At 43.0% G+C, this 17,630-nt stretch overlaps 1 protein-coding gene across 2 annotated transcripts in view; it reads right to left on the bottom strand.

Annotated features, from left to right (window-relative positions):
* The window catches only part of MTF1 (metal regulatory transcription factor 1), a 66,089-nt gene that overhangs the window by 37,756 nt on the left and 10,703 nt on the right, over window positions 1-17,630 (bottom strand). For both annotated transcript variants that reach the window (XM_088462294.1, XM_088462296.1), the window contains exons 3-6: window positions 13,838-14,076; window positions 12,776-12,907; window positions 1,026-1,099; window positions 808-941 (exon numbers count right to left, since the gene is read on the bottom strand). In XM_088462294.1, the coding sequence (XP_088318420.1) occupies window positions 808-941; window positions 1,026-1,099; window positions 12,776-12,907; window positions 13,838-14,076 (579 nt within the window). The remainder of the gene's footprint in view (window positions 1-807; window positions 942-1,025; window positions 1,100-12,775; window positions 12,908-13,837; window positions 14,077-17,630) is intronic.

Here is a 17,630-nt window from a genome sequence, read left to right as displayed (position 1 = left end):
GGGCTGATTAACTAGAGAAATAGCTGCAGATGATGGGTTCTTGCAGAATGCACGCAGTTCTTGATGATACAACAGGAGTTTAAATTTGTCTTCATTACTATGAAATAGTTTGGGTATACTATATGTTACTGGCGCTGTTGTGTTTATAGTACAGGTAGATATGCTAAAGGAACTTGTTTAATTAATTAGTATACATATATGTATGAGCGATTAGCCCATTAGGTGGGTATTTAAACTCTGTACTGTTGAATGGCACATTATTCACCTGACTAACTGTTGGATAATAGGGAGGTCGTGAAAAAGGCCTTTTATTATTATTAATTCTTTATTATATATCTATATATAGCCATTTTAAAGATCTCCCCATTATCCAACAGTGAATCAGGTGAAAAATATATATATAGTAATTCAAGAGTGTCCCGAATTAAAGGGATAGTATGGTAAGTGTATACATATACATACACGCTATTGTTCCTGTAAATTTTGTCTATTAATTCACTAAGACTCAAAGATTTAATAATATTAGCCAGGCCTCATTAATATTAGTCAACCAGTACCTAGGTCAAATTACGGATAAATAGTAAATGGGTAGGCAGTACACTGGTTTAGCTGATATAATGGAAGTCTTAATGTGCAGGTGATAGGTTCGCTTTATGTGCAGGATTTCTGTATTTTCTGTAAAGGTAAACCTCTATTATGTTCATGATTACTGTAAAGTGCCTTGAGTCCTTATGGGAAAAAAACCCTATATAAATGAAATCATTATGCTTAATATTACTTGCCATACAGTAATGTTAAACTTCGTACCTCGCAAACCGCATTGTTTGGGAATGGATCATCCAAGCCACCAAGGTCATGACCTTTCATATGACTTTTCAGGCTGTATGGAGTGCTAAATGTCTTCTCACATCCATCACTTGTGCAGAAAAATGGTCTTTCCCCTGGCAACAGACATTTAAACACTGCCATCAAGATTCTACTTAGCATATACTTTCCATGTTCACTTACAGCAAAGTCCAACTCACCTGTATGCTTCCTGGCATGTGTTTTCAAGTGATGACTTGCAGCAAAAGCTTTACCACAACCGTCGTGATCACATCTGCATTAAAGAGGGTACATTTAAATTGTAGATTCACAAAATATGTAATTACCAAATGCATTGTGCACTGTGCAGTGGCGTCCAAAAGTCTTGCATCATTAGCTCATTCAGCATTTTTTTCTGGCTTGAGGCAACGTTTTGTGCATTCTACATTGAGTTATAATGTAATGTAGGGAACTTTGCCAGCTATTAATACCTGGGTCAGTTGTGTTTATATATAAAGCAGTTGAAATTTTACAGCCATATTTGAAGTGAGTTCTCACCACAAGTTAAAATTAGGTTGTGCAGTCCAAGCCCCCTTCCCCCTTCTCTCCATAAGTTGTAAGCAATGAAAATTCTGTCCTTCATTAGCAAAAGAAAACCGTGCTCGGGTGATCATGCTAGCTGTAGACGAGAATTTTGGTAGAGACTGCTGAAAGGATGGGCTATGTCCAGTCTACTATTGCCAGGATACCTGCCATATTTAAGATGACCAGATCTACCAATGATCTGCCAAGATCTGGGAGGCTAAGGAAGATGGCCATGTCAAGATCATATTTTGTGGCATGTGTGTGTATACAATCAACACTTGACGTTTCAGGATTTGCCATTCAAATTCAATGTTTCAAGTGAGTCATATACTTCACAAAATTGATCAAGGAATGGAAGTCGAGGAGAAAGCTGTAGTTGGCAAAATTTCAAAGGAGGCATCGACTGGCCTGAGCAAAGGATCATCAATTCCGGACATTTGCACAATGGAAGAAAGTCATTTTTAGTCATGTACGATGACTTCCACAAATAATTTTGTTCTAAGTGTAACTGAAGCATTCGGTAAAACTCATGGTCTGTGAACGCATGACAGCTGCTGGTGTTCGACATCTTTAAATGGTAGAAGGAATAAAGACCCAGCAAGAATACTCCCTTCTATGAAGGAAATGTTTCCAGACGAAGATTTAGTCATTCCAGCTGACAATGCACCATTGTGCAAGAGTTGTGAAGAATTGGTTTGCGCCGTGTAGCAGTGTCGCTGAATTAGCCTGGACAGCAGAGATGTGGAGACGGAGACAATTTTTGGTGGAGGCGGAAGACATGTAAGGGCAGAAACAGGGATAGAATGGGCCACTCGGGACTGCTGTAGGCTGGCTGCTGGAGACACAAGAAAGCTGGAGCAGGGGAGATATTTGAGGGTTGGAAAGAGAAGTAGGATGGAGCTGGGAATATACTGGGGAGCTGGAGACTCACAAGGAGGCTGGAGCTGGGGAGACCCAGTGATAGGATGAGGCTGGAGGAACACAAGGGGGCTGGTGCTGCAGAGACATGGGGATTGAGGCTGGAGACACACAGTTGAATGAGGCTGGAGAGAACTTGGGGGTAGGGGGGGGTAGTGGCTGGAGATTATCCACAACTGGCAGGATTAGAAGAAGTCTGGTATTCTTCATTAAGGCACCATTTCTAAAGACCATATTACTGATACAAATGGCGCCAAATTAGCAAATAACGTAAAGTTCACATTTTGCTCTGTAAATTTTCTGTTATGATGTATTTTCTGGGTGAATCTCTGTTATATGTTTAGAACATTGGTTATATACACAGGCGTCTTCCGGACCATGTGACCTCATAGGTAAACAGGAATAAATTTCTTCAGCGGTTCCAGTAACCACCATATAGAAATGTAGGACTCTCACTTAGTATAAATCACAAGTAAATCAGAAAAGGTAAATCTGGCATATCAGGAGCAAACAAGCCAGAAAGTAAAATGCACATCCACAGGATATTGGAAGCTGGTTCTTGTTTTGAAAACAGAGCCATGGCACTTTCTACTAACAGGCTTGTTTCCCCTTATACGCCAGTTTTGTAGCGGCATTAGCATAAAATCACAGACGCAACTGCAGCAGAAGACGCAAGGAAGGTAGCGACTGCCTTCGACTCTAAATACGGCTCTATAAGGAGGGAGTATCCTGCCTCCATTAGGGCTGCCTCCAGAAATTTCCCAGGCTGGTTTCCCATTCCAATCCACCCCTGGATAGAAATGTATCGACTCCAGCTTCAAAATAAAAATGTATTCTATAAATAGTGATTAGTGTACAGACAATAGGCTAGTACTAATGTTGGACCTGATTTAGAGTTGGTGCAAACTGCACTTTTTCAACAGACCATGTAGCACTGTTAGCAAGGTGTGCAAATGCATTTTTTATTTTTTTTTGCTTGCAGTGAAAATACTGCAAAATTACTTAAATATACATTTGCCATTCATAAAAGTAGTCGGAGTACGATAGTAGCCCTGCTGGACAGTCCCCTCATCTTGACACAATCTAAAATGTGTGGCACAAGGCTGGGTATGAGATCTTAAAGAAGCAGCCCACAACAAAAAGGGAGCTTTCTTATTGTAGCATGGAAGTAAATCATCTCTCTGGCTCTTTCAGAGACCCTGGTTTCGGCAATGCCTAAGCGCTCTGCAGCTGTGCTTAAGCCCAACGGCTGGCCAACCCACAACAGGTATTTCTAAGCATAAGCGTTTCATTGAAAAATACTTCATGGCGTCTTGTATTTTTCTCGCAAAAATCAAGATACCCACAAATCATAAAGATAAAGAAAGTTACCCCAGACTAGGTAGATAATTTTTCCTAAACCAGTGGTTCCCAAATACCCTAGGGCGCCTCGGGTTAGTGGTCCAGTACTAAATAAATAAAATAATACTTAGTCAGTGTGATTGGTAGCCATTAGCACTGGTTTTGCCTATCACAAAATATGTGGACAAAAAGAAGCGCAGCCTTGTCAACTACCACATTACTGATCCTAAGGGTGACATATAAGCACACTGTACTTAATTTCATTTTTGCTGAATCTCTCAATAAGAAGCTTTTGGCCCAGGCTGCCCAACCTGCTGTATATAGTGCAGAAAAAGCATGTTGCGCTAGTGATGTAAAACTTTTGGCCACAACTTGCATTATTTGCACAATTTGTTAATGAAGTTAAATGGAAAAGTAAACCCAAAAAATGCAGAAATCTGTGTAGGAGTCAATAAACAGAAATAAAACGAAGGAGCCACTAATGCAGTGTAATCAGTTATATTATGAACAGGTCAGGGGGGGGGGGGGGGGTATCTTCTTAGAGAGAACGATAAAACTGGCATTTTACATTCAAATTTTCATTTTTGGGTTCAGTTGTCCTTTAAAAGGGTAAAAGGTTAAACAATATATTTTCTTCCCTGTCCATCGAAAACACCCTAAGGCATACCCCTCATGTTAAAGATATTACGTCCTCTGATCAGCTGCCAGGCTCAGTGGAGCCATGTCAGCAGGAAATAAGGTGGTCCTGCATAATTGGAGGAACGGATTCTCGGAGAGTGTTCTAACTCTGTGGTTGTCAATCTCGACCCTAAATTTTTTCCAACAGGCCATGTTTGAGGATTTCAGCCTGTGGAAGCAGGTGGGATAATCATAAGGTAGCAACATTTATTAACTCACCTGTGCATGATTAAAGACATCCACAAAACATGACCTGTTGGTGGTACTTGGGGACTGGAGTTGAGAACCCCTGTTCTAACCCATATAAAAGGTAATAAGGACCCCTTTCCTAGTCTTTCATTATGGGCCCACCTTGGCTGGATGGTCACATTGCAACAGCATAGGGAACCAATTGCAAAATTAAATCTCAGGACAGTACTTCCTTTTTTGGAAATGGTCACATTTGGTGCAGCAGAAGGATTGCCCAGTCCAAGAATCAAGTCACTTGAACTTGGTAGGGACACAAGAAAGCTGACCCAAGCTATGCTCTATGAACCCACAGATAGCTTGTGTACCATCACACCTAACTGGCTACTATTTTTTCAAAACACGTCCCCAAAATTGTCGATTTATTTTATTAGCAAATTATGTCAATAAGAGCTATTTAAACCTGATTCAATATAATCTTTTTTTTAATCAAAAATGCTAAATCAAGAATGAATAGCCATTATTACATAATGTAATAATAAAAGTTACCATTTTGGGGATGTTTTTGAAAAAAACGACTAGTTTCTAAAAAAGCTGGGGATAGACGGAGCGTGGGGCATGTGTGTATGTAGATTGCAGCAAGCAGGACGGCACTCTAAGAGGTACATTTACTAAGATGGGAGTTCTATAAGAAGTGATGTTAATTGATTGTGCTGGATTCTGCCAAATTTATTACAACTGGTTTATAGTTCATTGACTCTACAATTTCAATGGACTTTAATTTGGATTGTCCCTACCTATCTTTTGATGTCTTGTTAATTCTTGACAGCTATTATGTAATGTTTATTGCAGTCGTACAATAAAATGTTTAAAAAAAAAGTTGCCCATAGCAACCAGATTCCAGGTATTATCTTCTAGAAGGTGCTAGATAAATGAGAAGTAGAATCTGTTGCTATGAGCAACATCACTTCTTAAATAGAACTCCGATCTTAGTAAATTTACCCCTTAGTCTTTCAACAGTATACAAAATGACCTCCACACAAGTCTGTGTACAGCCAACGTTTCAAGAACAAACCCTTTTATCAAGAATTGATCAAAGGGTTTGTCCCTGAAAAGTTAGTGTCGAAGCTGGATTAGTGGCTGAGACGGAATCAGCGTAAAAATTAGCGTGCGTGACGCCATCTTGCAAATGGCAGCTAAACTCCATTTCAGAAACAAGAATCTGCAAGACGCCATTTGCGACCAGCGCCATTTTAAGTTACAACTCACGAGCTAAGTACAGATGGCAATGTTTTTGATAATCTTTTTAGAAGCCATGACAGGCCCATTCTGGGGACAACCTTGCATAGAGAAATACCAAAAACAACTAGAAAAACAGCCTCCTGAGAAAAGTAAATAGAATACACAATACACCAGAATACTGTGAATGTTTTACATACAAATTGGGAATCCCTGTATATAGACAAGTATAGTTGTGGCAATTGTAATATAACCCAGACATTGATCTACACAATTGAATTTGTCTGAATCCTAAACAGGTTTTAGTCCCACTCCCAGACCGAATGGCCCCAGCTTCACAGCTGGGGGTAACACATTTGCATTGCAGTTTGAAACTAACATGACGCTCAGTAGCGAATGCACAATATCCTGCATGTGAACGCTGTTTATTAGCTGCATGCGTGCACATCTGCCCCAGATAAACCTAACTAGCTTCTTTTCTCATATCCCTAATACTTACATAATGCACACTTACACAAAAGGTTCCATAGCTATAAAGTAAAAGATCCAAGTTTTATTCATTTATTACATATGCTGTGAAAGACTATTTTGGTATCTAAGGTTTAATACGTGATAAGTAAGCCGTGTTTGATATTATACTGATTTCGCACTTTATCCACAGCTTTCCGGTATCATCGGTGTGAAGATCGGAACATGCGTTCGCAACTTATGGACCGTAAAGACATAAAGAACCAAAATGTATTTTGTAAAACCAACAGTCTAGATTTGCATGAGGTGGGAAAACGAAGGCAACCAGCTGTTGGAGGCTGGACTGTGGCCATTTGAATCAACCTGCTAAATTATTATTTTATTATTATTACCAGTTATTTTATATAGCACACACATATTCCGCAGCGCTTTACAGAGAATAGTTGGCCTTCACATCAGCCCCTGCCCCAGTGGAGCTTACAATCTATGTTCCCTATCACATGCGCGCACACATACACGCTAGGGTTAATTTTTTATGTTTTGGAGCCAATTAGCCTACCAGAATATTTTTGGAGTGTGAGAGGAAACCGGAGTACCCGAAGGAAACCCACGCAAGCACAGGGAGAATATACAAACTCCACACAGTTAGGGCCGTGGTGGGAATCGAACTCACGACCTCAGTGCTGTGAGGCAGTAATGCTAACCATTACACCGTCTGTGCTGCCCTGTAACAAATGCACCCGCACTGGGAACCAATGGGATCAGCAACAAACTCCTCTATTGTGTTGTCTATTTCTGGGGGGGTATAAATGTGTGTGCTCTGACCCTGGGTATCTAGTCTTCTTTCTGATTGACGGAGGTTTCTTGCTGATGCCGGTATCTGGTCCAGAGCGCGTGCGTATGTATGACTATCTTGGGTCTGTATAATTCTTTGCGCTAAATTGTACTTCGATCACAGCGTGTAACTGACTGTACTTTACTTGAATAATACTTTGTGCTTTGGAGCATATGTTCAAGGTCTAAAGTCTTTATTTTACTGTATGACTGCGTACGCAAATAGCGTCAATTTTAGAGGTTTATAGGCAGGGTTTAGAAGGTATAGGTAGGTGTGTATAGAGGTTGAAATCCAGTATCCTTATTAGCTATACACAGACTTGTGTTGAGGTTATTTTGTATACTGTTGAAAGACTCAAGGTGGCCATACACGACACGATATACGTGCCGATCCGACGGATCGGCACAATATAGGTGCTATATCGTGCCGTGTATGGGCACGATATCGAACCAGATATCGTGCTGCTTGCTCCCGCGGGATCGTATATATATTGCATAACCAGATCTTCCCGCATGTTCATCTGATCTGAGATGCGATGTACAATCCCATTCAGATGGAGGAGCAAGCATATCGTGCGGTCAGCTGGAACCGCACGATTGCCGGCGGTGAAAGCACGATCCGTCTGCTGACGGATCAAAGTCGCACTACATGGTGCATCGCACCGTGTATGGGCACCTTTAGAGTGCCGTCCTGCTTGCTGCAATCCACGTGTGTTACATTTGGAAACGTCACGTGCTGTGCGCTGGGTATATGAGGTGTACCATAGGCCGTATGCAAACATCACTCGTTGCTGTCCTGGGTAAAAGGAGCGATCTATCAGAGTTGCAAAAAGGGATGATTATTGTCTTTTTTGCCAAGGGTGGCAGTATTACTGAAACAGCGCCGTTAGTGCACTGTTCGCGTGCTGCTGTGGTGTAGGTATATCGTGACAGGACAAATGGCACCATTGCAAATATCAGACGTGGAAACTGCGGAGCACTGAGAGGCGAACGTCGGCTATGAAGAAGCGTGAGTGCAGACAGACAAGCTACAGTGGAGCAGCTCACTATCAAAATCAATCTGGGGGCCACCAGACGTGTCTAAAATGACAGTTCAGCGAACCCTGCTGCATATGGGGCTCCCATGCAAACGGATGGTCACTGCACCTATGCTACCGAAGGTGCATCTGCGGAAAAGGCTTCAATTGTGCCGATTGGTGAAGGGTTGCCTTCTCTGATGAGTCACATTTTCTGCTTCATCGAATGGATGGAAGTTGGTATGTCAGGCGAGAAACAATGGAGAAAACACACACTGCAACAAATTACTGGAAGAACACAAGCTGGTGGTGGCAGCATTATGGTCTGGGGAATGTTTTGATGGCATGTTCTGGGCCCCCTCATCCATGTGGAAGGCACCCACAACCGATGTGGTTATGAATCCATCCTTGCAGAGCATGTACACCCATGCATGCTAATTGTCTTCCCTGAGACAGATGGGATCTTCCAGCAAGACAATGCGACGTCACACAGCCAGAAATGTCCGACAGTGGTTGGACGAGCACGACCAAGACTTCCAAGTACTTCCCTGGCCCCTTAATTCCCTGGACTTGAACCCAACTGAGCATCTGTGGGACCACCTCGATTGTTGTGTTCGCTCTATGGATACTCCACCACGCACCATCCAGCAGCAATAACTGAAGAGGCATCCTCACACAGATAAGCAGATACATGAGACATATTTATGATGCTGATCAAATGCAACCAAAAACACCCAGTGGATGGTCTAGTGGAAAGGACAGAGGAGGAGACCACACACGTTCCCAAGTGAAAATGAATGCAGCCTTAAACAGTTCAACTTTGCTACTAGTAGAACATTAGGCAGCATTAGGGACCAACGATGCCTGTGTTGTGCAGGTAAGTCTACAGAGTACCTTGTATGGTTGCCAAAACGAGTCTAGAGAGAACTAGGGATGTGGGCATGCTGATGTAAACATATCAGAGGAAGACAAGGACAGCCAGCACACTTACAAAAAAATTGCTTTCACAAAAGGGACAATAGCATGTGTGTATGTAGTTTGAAACAAGCCTAGGACTTCATGGTCCTAAAACAATCTCTACTGTAATGTTTAACCAATATTCAGTAATGGGTGGTATATTAGAAGCACACTACCCAAAACAAGCAGTCCATCTAACCGATGGATGGATGGCCAATTGAACACACCATAATGCACATAGGATGCCCACGTCACATCCTGGGAAGTGTTAGACTTCCAGACCACCTGCCACAGTCCGCTCCCATGTGCCTTTGTATCGGCCACCACATTCACAGACGAAATTTTATTCCTGTCCTGGTAACCTTGCATAAGAGATTGCCCAGAACACCTAGGTTGTTTAAAGTGCATGTCTCAGCGATCCAGAATACTCAATATGTAGTAATAACCTACTTGGAGGAGACAGACAAATGCCGGGGGACAAGAAAATTAGTTGTCAAGTGGAGCTGATGGCAAGCGTCAACAGCCATCCCACAAAAATATGTTGGATAAGCTATAAACAGTACTGGTCAAACAGTATTGTATCCTCAGAGCAGCATCCAAGATTAGTAAAGCCAAGTTAGCAGGGAACCTGTGGTCCCGTTTATTTAGGTGCAATCTTCTGACCAATAGGAAACCTTCCAAATATTTAGTCAATGAAGCAGTTACGTGGCAGCGTTCAGCAGAAGCAGCATGTTGAAATGTAGACAAATTAATGACTGAAAAAGGGAAGTCAACCAATAGTGTGAGAGGCTGTCTCTGTACTGTGACTAAATAAAAGCCTCATTTATCAACGAGTTTATACCTAAAACTAGTGATATTTATCACTTTTTATGATAAATGGTGCTCCAGCCAATCAGCTCCCAACTGTCATTTTTCTAACAGTTGACAGTTGGGAGCTGATTGGCTGGAGCACCATTTATCATAAAAAGTGATAAATATCACTAGTTTTAGTTATAAACTCGTTGATAAATGAGGCCCTCTCTCATTGCCTCAGCAAACCCAGCTAAATGGTGCAAAGTTGCACCTAGACACTGTGTTGCAAGTGCGTATTTAGTTTCTTACATGCAGAGATAATACTTGGGAGTTTTTGCATGTTGCATAAAGCTACTTGGCAACATTTTCACACTGTAGTTAAAGGCAGGGGTGTGCCATTCTCCCAATACAAATGTGATTCTTTGGCCTATTAGAAATATATTCATGAGCAAGTGCAGGTTTGTATTGCATTAACATTCAAGTTTTAACCAAAAAAAGACCAGACAGTAAGAAAGAATCATCCTTTAGGTATAGAGTGCCAACATAATCAGCAGCCATGGGAGAGAAATTTGAACATAAAATGATAACACATGTGTCAGAAGGCAAGAGGCTTGCATGCAGGAGCTTACAATCTAAAGAAGATGCGAAGTATGAGACATACATGCACATGTTCTAATTTGAACAAAGGACCAGCCAAGAGTACTCTCACAAGGATTTACTTTAGTATGTAGTGCTGATATCTGTATGGACCCAACCCAACTAGTTCATGGGAATCGGTATGAAATACCGCCAGCAGCGGCAGCCCGACACTGGAACAGATCCCAGCAGTGGCAGCCCGACAGCGCTGGAAATCCCGATCATCCCTAGGTAAGTATTAACTAACCTACCCCCCCTAACACTAACCCTCCCTTAGGGGTGCCTAACCCTAACCTCCCCCCCAAGTGCCTAACCCCAATCCCCCCTCTAAGTGCCTAAACCTAACCCCCCTTCCCCACTGCCTAAACCTCCCCCGCGGGGGTGCCTAACCCTAACCTCACCCCGGGGGTGCCTAACCCTAACCCTCCCTGCCCCTAGCCTAGCCCTACCCTCCCGGGGGGGTGCCTAACCCTATGTCCCCCCCCGGGAGCCCTGAACCTAACCCTCCCCCCCGCGTCTGTCCGATCGCGGCGCCCGGCATCCCTTCGATCGGGATGCCGGGCGCCAGTCTCCTGGCGTCGGTGAAATGAGCAGCGTCTACATCTAGACGCCATGTATTTCATCCTCGCCGGGATGACAGTCGGGAAGCCGGCTGTCGGTATAATATCAGCCAGCTTCCCGATTGCATCCCAGTTCCTATACTACATAACAAAAAGTGTAGTGAGAAAAAGAATAGGCAGATAAAGCAGATCCTGGCACAGGGCTAGAGCATTAGCAAAACACTTAAGGTGCGTACACCCTAGGCGATTAGGAAAGACAGTACGATAATGACATCATAATCATACAGTCGTTCCTGATCCCCTGTAGTGCCTACACTGATCGATATGTCGTTCAGTGTAGGCACCCTCCATCATACCTGAACATGGCCAATCTGTCGTTATCAGCAGATTGACCAGCATGTTCAGGCGATGATAGATGTCGGAAATGACCAGTGGGAGCGCGCATTGCTGGTCGTTTCGGACATTATAGTTCACAATTTGTGCATGATTACTGAGCGATTGCACGATTACGATGTCGTAATCGTGCAATCGCTCAGTAATATCGTCAAGTGTGTACGCACCTTTAGGCACTCATGTCGAGATGGACCTACATTTGTTTTATTACCATATGTACTGCATATGAACATCAAACAAATTGGCCTGCATAATTCTCTGTGTAGATTTGGTGAGACTATGGAATTGGAAAGGAAGGAGAGGGCAAGGGTAGTTGTAGAGCAGTGTTGGCTAACCTTGACACTCCAGCTGTTATGGAACTACATAACCCAGCATGCACTGCTACAGTTTTGCTATTAGGGCATGCTAAAACTGTGGCAGGGCATGCTGGGATATATAGTTCCACAACAGCTGGAGTGTCAAGGTTAGCCAACACTGTTGTAGAGTATAGTAAAGGTGTGTTAGACTTGTAACACACCTGTGGTGGTTGCAGGAAGGCTAGAGCAATGAGAGGCCTGATAATGAGAACGATCAGCAGCATTAATAGACTACTGCTATATAGGAGTAAGACCCCCCCCACCCCCCTTTCATGGCTAAAGCACACTTTGGGCTCAATCCAATTACCCCACATGAAAAGTCAACAAGGCCTGCACTGAGACATACTCAGCGTTATGGCCGTTACACACTAGACGATATGTAGTCCGATCCGGCCGGACACATTGGCAACATCGTCTAGTGTGTACACTCAATGTTGCTGATTATGTGCGCTCCCGCGCATAGTCAGTGACAACGGCCATCAGACCTGAATGCCATCGGACCTGTTGCTCCCAACATCGGCAAGTGTGTATGCACTCACTGATGCCGGGACCCCCGCCAGGTCCCGTCGCACGACAGGTTGGCTGGGTACACATCATTAAATGTGTACCCAGCTTTACAGACACTCAGGACTCCCCTACAGGAGATGCTTTGACATTGGCATATGAGCTTATGCAGTTATATTGTGCAACAAGAGGTGTTCCTGGATCAATATATGCACCTAAATACACACTTTTTAATGCATGTCTTTCCTGCTATAGTTTGGGGAGCAATTGTGGCCAACTCTGAGCTTCAGTGAAACGAGTCCATAGGCTAAATTTACTAAGGAGTGCATTTCAAAGCCGCTTCAACTTCAGCAGCTTCGTTCACCGAATTTAAAGAAGCAATTATATTCAAATACATTTTTTTTTTTTTTTTAAAGTATGGGGGGGGAGCATGATTTTACTAGGTAATGAATGTAGAAAGCAAAAGACCAATCAGAATAAAGTGACCCCAAGAGTAGTATGGATCTACCTGAATGGTTTCTCCCGGGTGTGGGTTCGAATATGCTTCCGTAAGTCACTGTGGGTGGTGAAATATTTACTGCAGCCCTCTGTCACACAATTAAATGTTTCACCCGTGTGAAGCCTTTTATGCGCTCTCAACCTGCAAAAACAAACGTTATATCTTATTGCATAAAGATGCAAGAGACTCAAGACATAAATTACATGTATATTACTGAATTGTTCACCTTCTGAAGGGCCACAAAAAGTTATATGAAAAGGGTTCTCCTCATTCACTTTTAATACAGAAATTAAAACATGTTTAAGGAGACATGCAAGGCAATAATTGTTCCTTGCCATTCACAAGTGGATGCTATAAACTAGTCATGGGAACTTATATGATTAATGTTGGGTGAAGCTTACCATGTAAAGAGAACTTAAGAATTTTAACTACCTGGAATGCACCGATCTCATAGTCTGCTGGAGTCTAGCGAGCCTTCAATGGCATCCTGTGTACTGCTTATGCCTGCTTGCTACAAACAGACAGCAGTGTGGGAATAGGGAATGGGCACAGACATGGATCAGTTGAAGGCAGGAAATAAACAGGATAGAGGTGCTGGAATTCTGCCTGGGTAATTAGGTGAATCGCACATTTTAGGTAAGTAGAACACTTTTACATTGACAGTATGAACTTCACTCAATTCTAAATGTCACGATTTTGGTGTTCAGAAATAGACTGAATAGATGTGTTTACAAATACATGGGTTCTGACACTCAGGAATAAGCATTAATGCTGTAATATAGGACAGTAATGAAGTGGCTTGCATTCTCCATAACAAATGGGTACAGGTCTCAAATCCAATGCTAGGAAACACATCCTAAGGGGTAAATTTACTAAAGTGAGAGTTTTTAGAAGTGAGTTTTAAAAGTGATGTTGCCCATAGCAACCAATCAGATTCTAGCTAATATCTTCTAGAAGGTGCTATTTAAATGTTAAATAGAATCTGGTTGCTATGGGCAACATCACTTTTAAAACTCACTTCTAAAAACTCTCACTTTAGTAAATTTACCCCTAAGTGTATGGAATCCTTACCTGTAAAGTGTGTTAAAAGCTTTTACACATCCTTGCACATCACATTCAAATGGCTTTTCTTTAGTGTGCACACGAACATGAATTTTGAGACTATAGGAGGTAAGAAACGCCTTCCCACAGCCCTCTTGGTTGCAGACAAATGTGTATTCTCCTCGGTGTGTTTTCTGGTGAGTGCGCAAATTTCCTGCTGTACTGTATGTGCGAAGGCAGCCTTCAAAAGTACACTGAAACCGCTTTACCTGTAATACAATAACATTACACTGTCAGTTACCACATTTTCCTAATTATTCTACCTATATTCAGCATGCTTTAAATCAATGCTAAAAAGAGGTTGTGTTCACCTAGACTGTACGTATTCACAAAGAATGTGTGCTACGCAGCCCATCTCATTGAACAAAATTAGCTTTGCAACAAAATAATTGTGTGTTCAAATGTTATTGCTTAACAGGTGCTTGAGAAAGGCGACTGGCGACTGGCTTTTCCAGTCTTGGAATAAATTACTGCTAAGGGAGGTTTTCCCACTGTTCTTTCTTGTGGATCTATGGAAGGGTTCTCTGCATCAGTTTAAACCATCATCTTGATCACATGTCAGCAACAACTATTACTCCAACCATTAACCTCCTCACTGCTGAAGCTTCTCACCCATGTTAATGCCAATTTGACGTTTGACTGGTTACATTCCATCATCAACATCAGTGATATTTGTATTGAGTACCCACACAAATAATATATTGGGGTTTTTTTTTTCAGAAGACTTTGGAGTTTCAGAAAACGCCATTAAGGTGTGTACACACTGGGCGATTTTACTGAGCGATTGCACGATTACGACATCGTAATTGTGCAATCGCTCAGTAATCATGCACTATAATGTCAAAAACGGCCAGCGATGCGCGCTCCTGCTGGTCGTTTCCAACATTGTCCATCGCCTGAACATGCATGACAGATTGGCCATGTTCAGGAATAATGGAGTGTGCCTACACTGAACAACTGATCATTCAGTGTAGGCACAGAATAGGAACAACGGTACGATTACAATGTCGTAATCGTACTGTCTTTCCTAATCGCGCAGTGTGTACGCTCCTTTAGTCTTTTTTCCTCATTCTAGTGCTTCAAAAATCATTTATCCAAATAGCAAAGAACAGGATTCTACAGGTAGGTTTTTCTTTTGTTTGCTAATTTTCACCAACTTAAACATCTACTGTGTAAAGGAATAATACAGCAGCTCAACCGATTTAAAAAGGGTGACACTTTAATTTCTGGGCTTTAGAGAACCCACCACATTTGTGTAAAATTTTATATTTTGTGTATCGTTTCAGTGTGGTGATCACCAAGTAATGATTATTATCATCCTTTATGTAAATTAGCGCCCTTGCTAGGCTGTTTCAGTGGGGCGCCGCGACCTGCCCTATTTCTGAAGGGCAGAAAGCACCCAGCCCTCCCGCGCGGAGCCCCGCTGAAACAGCCTGTGGGTTCTGTCCACTCCAGTGCCCCGCGGGTGGCAAAACCGGCTGTGCAGCGGTCACCGCCGGTGAAAGGATGGCGAGTGCATGCGTCCAGCATCCATTCACAGTGACCGCAGTGCTTGGATACATGCCGAGCACGCCCCCAAGAGTGATGAAAAAGGTGATACGTCATAAAGACATGCCCCCTTTTCCTTGGCCACGCCCCCATTTCAGACGCACGCGCAGGCCCTTTCTCTAGGTCCGGCGCCCTGCCTGCCGCCGGACCTAGAGTGAACACTACAAATGGTGCCACAAGTGTTCCGCAGCGCCTTACAAAGCACATAGACCAATAAGTGAACAAGTAATTTAATGTGCGCATCTACTACTAGACTATGGAAAGACAGTACAATTACGACATCGTAATCGTACAGTCGTTCCTGATCCCCTGTAGTGCCTACACTGAGCGATATGTTGTTTAGTGTAGGCACCCTCCCTCATACCTGAACATGGCCTGTCATTATCAAACGACCAGCTGGAGTGCGCATCGCTGGTCGTTTCCGACATTGTGTTAAACTATTTGTGCATGATTAATGAGCGATTGAACAATTACGCTATCGTAATCGTTCAATCGAACATTAAAATCGCCTAATTGATACGCGGCTTTACAGTACAATACAATGCAGGACAAGGTTTATATACATTGTTGCCTAAGTGATCATAACATTAAAATAAGCAAAAGGGCGAAAGCAACCAGGTATTAAGTGCCCGAGTGAGGAGTAGATGACAATATAAGTAAGGAGAAGCACAAGAGGGTAGAGGGCCCGGCTAGTAAGAGCTTACATTCTAAAGGGACAGTGAGAACAAACAGGTGTAACACCTGTAGGAAGGCTTTGATGAAGTAGTGGGTCTTGAGAGCCCATTGGAAGATTTGTAGAGAGATGGAGAGTCTGATGGGATGAGGGAGAAAGTTCCTGAGGTAGGGAGCAGCACGTGCAAAATCTTGGAGGCGGGAGTGGGAGGAAGTAATCAGTTGGCAGGAGAGGCAACGTGTATTTGTTGAGCGAAGAGAGCAGATGGGAGTGTGAAGTAAGTTGAGGTCAGAGATGTAAATGGGAGAGGAATGGGTAAGTGCTTTGTAAGTGACTGTAAGAACCTTGAAATGGGCGCTGAAGGGGAAAGAGCCAGTGGGCGGGATTGTAGGAGGGGGAGGCAGATGTACTGTAGAACGTTTTCAGAGGAAGATGAGCAGAGCAGCAGCATCGAGGACAGATTGGATTGGAGAGGTGTGGGAGTCAAGTAGGCCAGATAGATGGTGGTTACAGTTGTACAATCTGAAGTAGTAGTAGAATCCTAGGTGAGCAAGGATCTGATCTTGGAAATATTTTTGAGATGGAAACGGTAGGACTGCTGGAGGTGCTGAATGTGTGGTTTGCAGGAGGGAAGAGTCCAGGATGACTCCAAGACAGTGCACTTTGGGGATAGAGAAGATAGTTGTGCCATCAACTGATAATGAAATTGTGGGAAATGAGGTTATTCGGGAGAGTAGGAAGATGATCAGCTCAGTGTTAGAAATGTTAAGTTTAAGAAAGCGCTGGGACATCAAAGAAGAGATAGCAGAGAGATAATTGGAGTGAGGTGGAAAGGTCAGGGGAGGAAAAGTAGATCTGAGTATCATTAGCATATAGATGATATTGGAGGTCAAAGGAGCAAAGACCAAGCGAGTGAAGGATTTGCAGGAGGAGAGGGTGATCCACAGTGACAAAAGCAGCATAGGTCATTGAGAAGGAGTAGAGAGTAGTGGCTCTTGGATTTGGCAGCAAGAGGGTCATTCAAGGGGAACTCCCCTTTTTGAAACAACAGTGCCTCCACGTTTTTGTGTTGGCAAGTACAGGGAGGATATGGCACAATGTTGCTGCTACATCATTTGAAAGAGGGGACACCACTCTCAAATGTGGGTGCCCCTCAATTTATGTAAACCAGGTTTGGAATATCTTCCTCCATTCTTGGACCCCATTATTTTTCTGTACTGTAGTGGCTAATGTCTGGTGATCACACTGACCAACAGACATTGGGGTTTATGTATCAAGCAGTGAAAAGCATTCAGAAGTGGACCAGTGAAGAAGTTGCCCATCAGCTTTGAAGTAGCATTTATCAAGTACAATCTAAAAAATAATAGGCAGGAGCTGATTGGTTGCTAGGCAACTTCTTCACTGGTCCACTGCTTGATACATAAACCCCAATAGATTTTATGGGGGGCACCTAGTTTAAAAGAGGGTATACTTGCTTTCAAACTAGGGATCCCCCATCTCTGTAGGTGTCAGGATGATAGATAGAGACTTAAAGTCCCTCCA

Source organism: Taudactylus pleione, unplaced genomic scaffold, assembly GCF_031769625.1.
Source record: "Taudactylus pleione unplaced genomic scaffold, aTauple2 ptg000007l, whole genome shotgun sequence".
NCBI classification, from domain to species: domain Eukaryota; kingdom Metazoa; phylum Chordata; class Amphibia; order Anura; family Myobatrachidae; genus Taudactylus; species Taudactylus pleione.
This window is presented reverse-complemented; position numbering and strand designations above follow the sequence as displayed.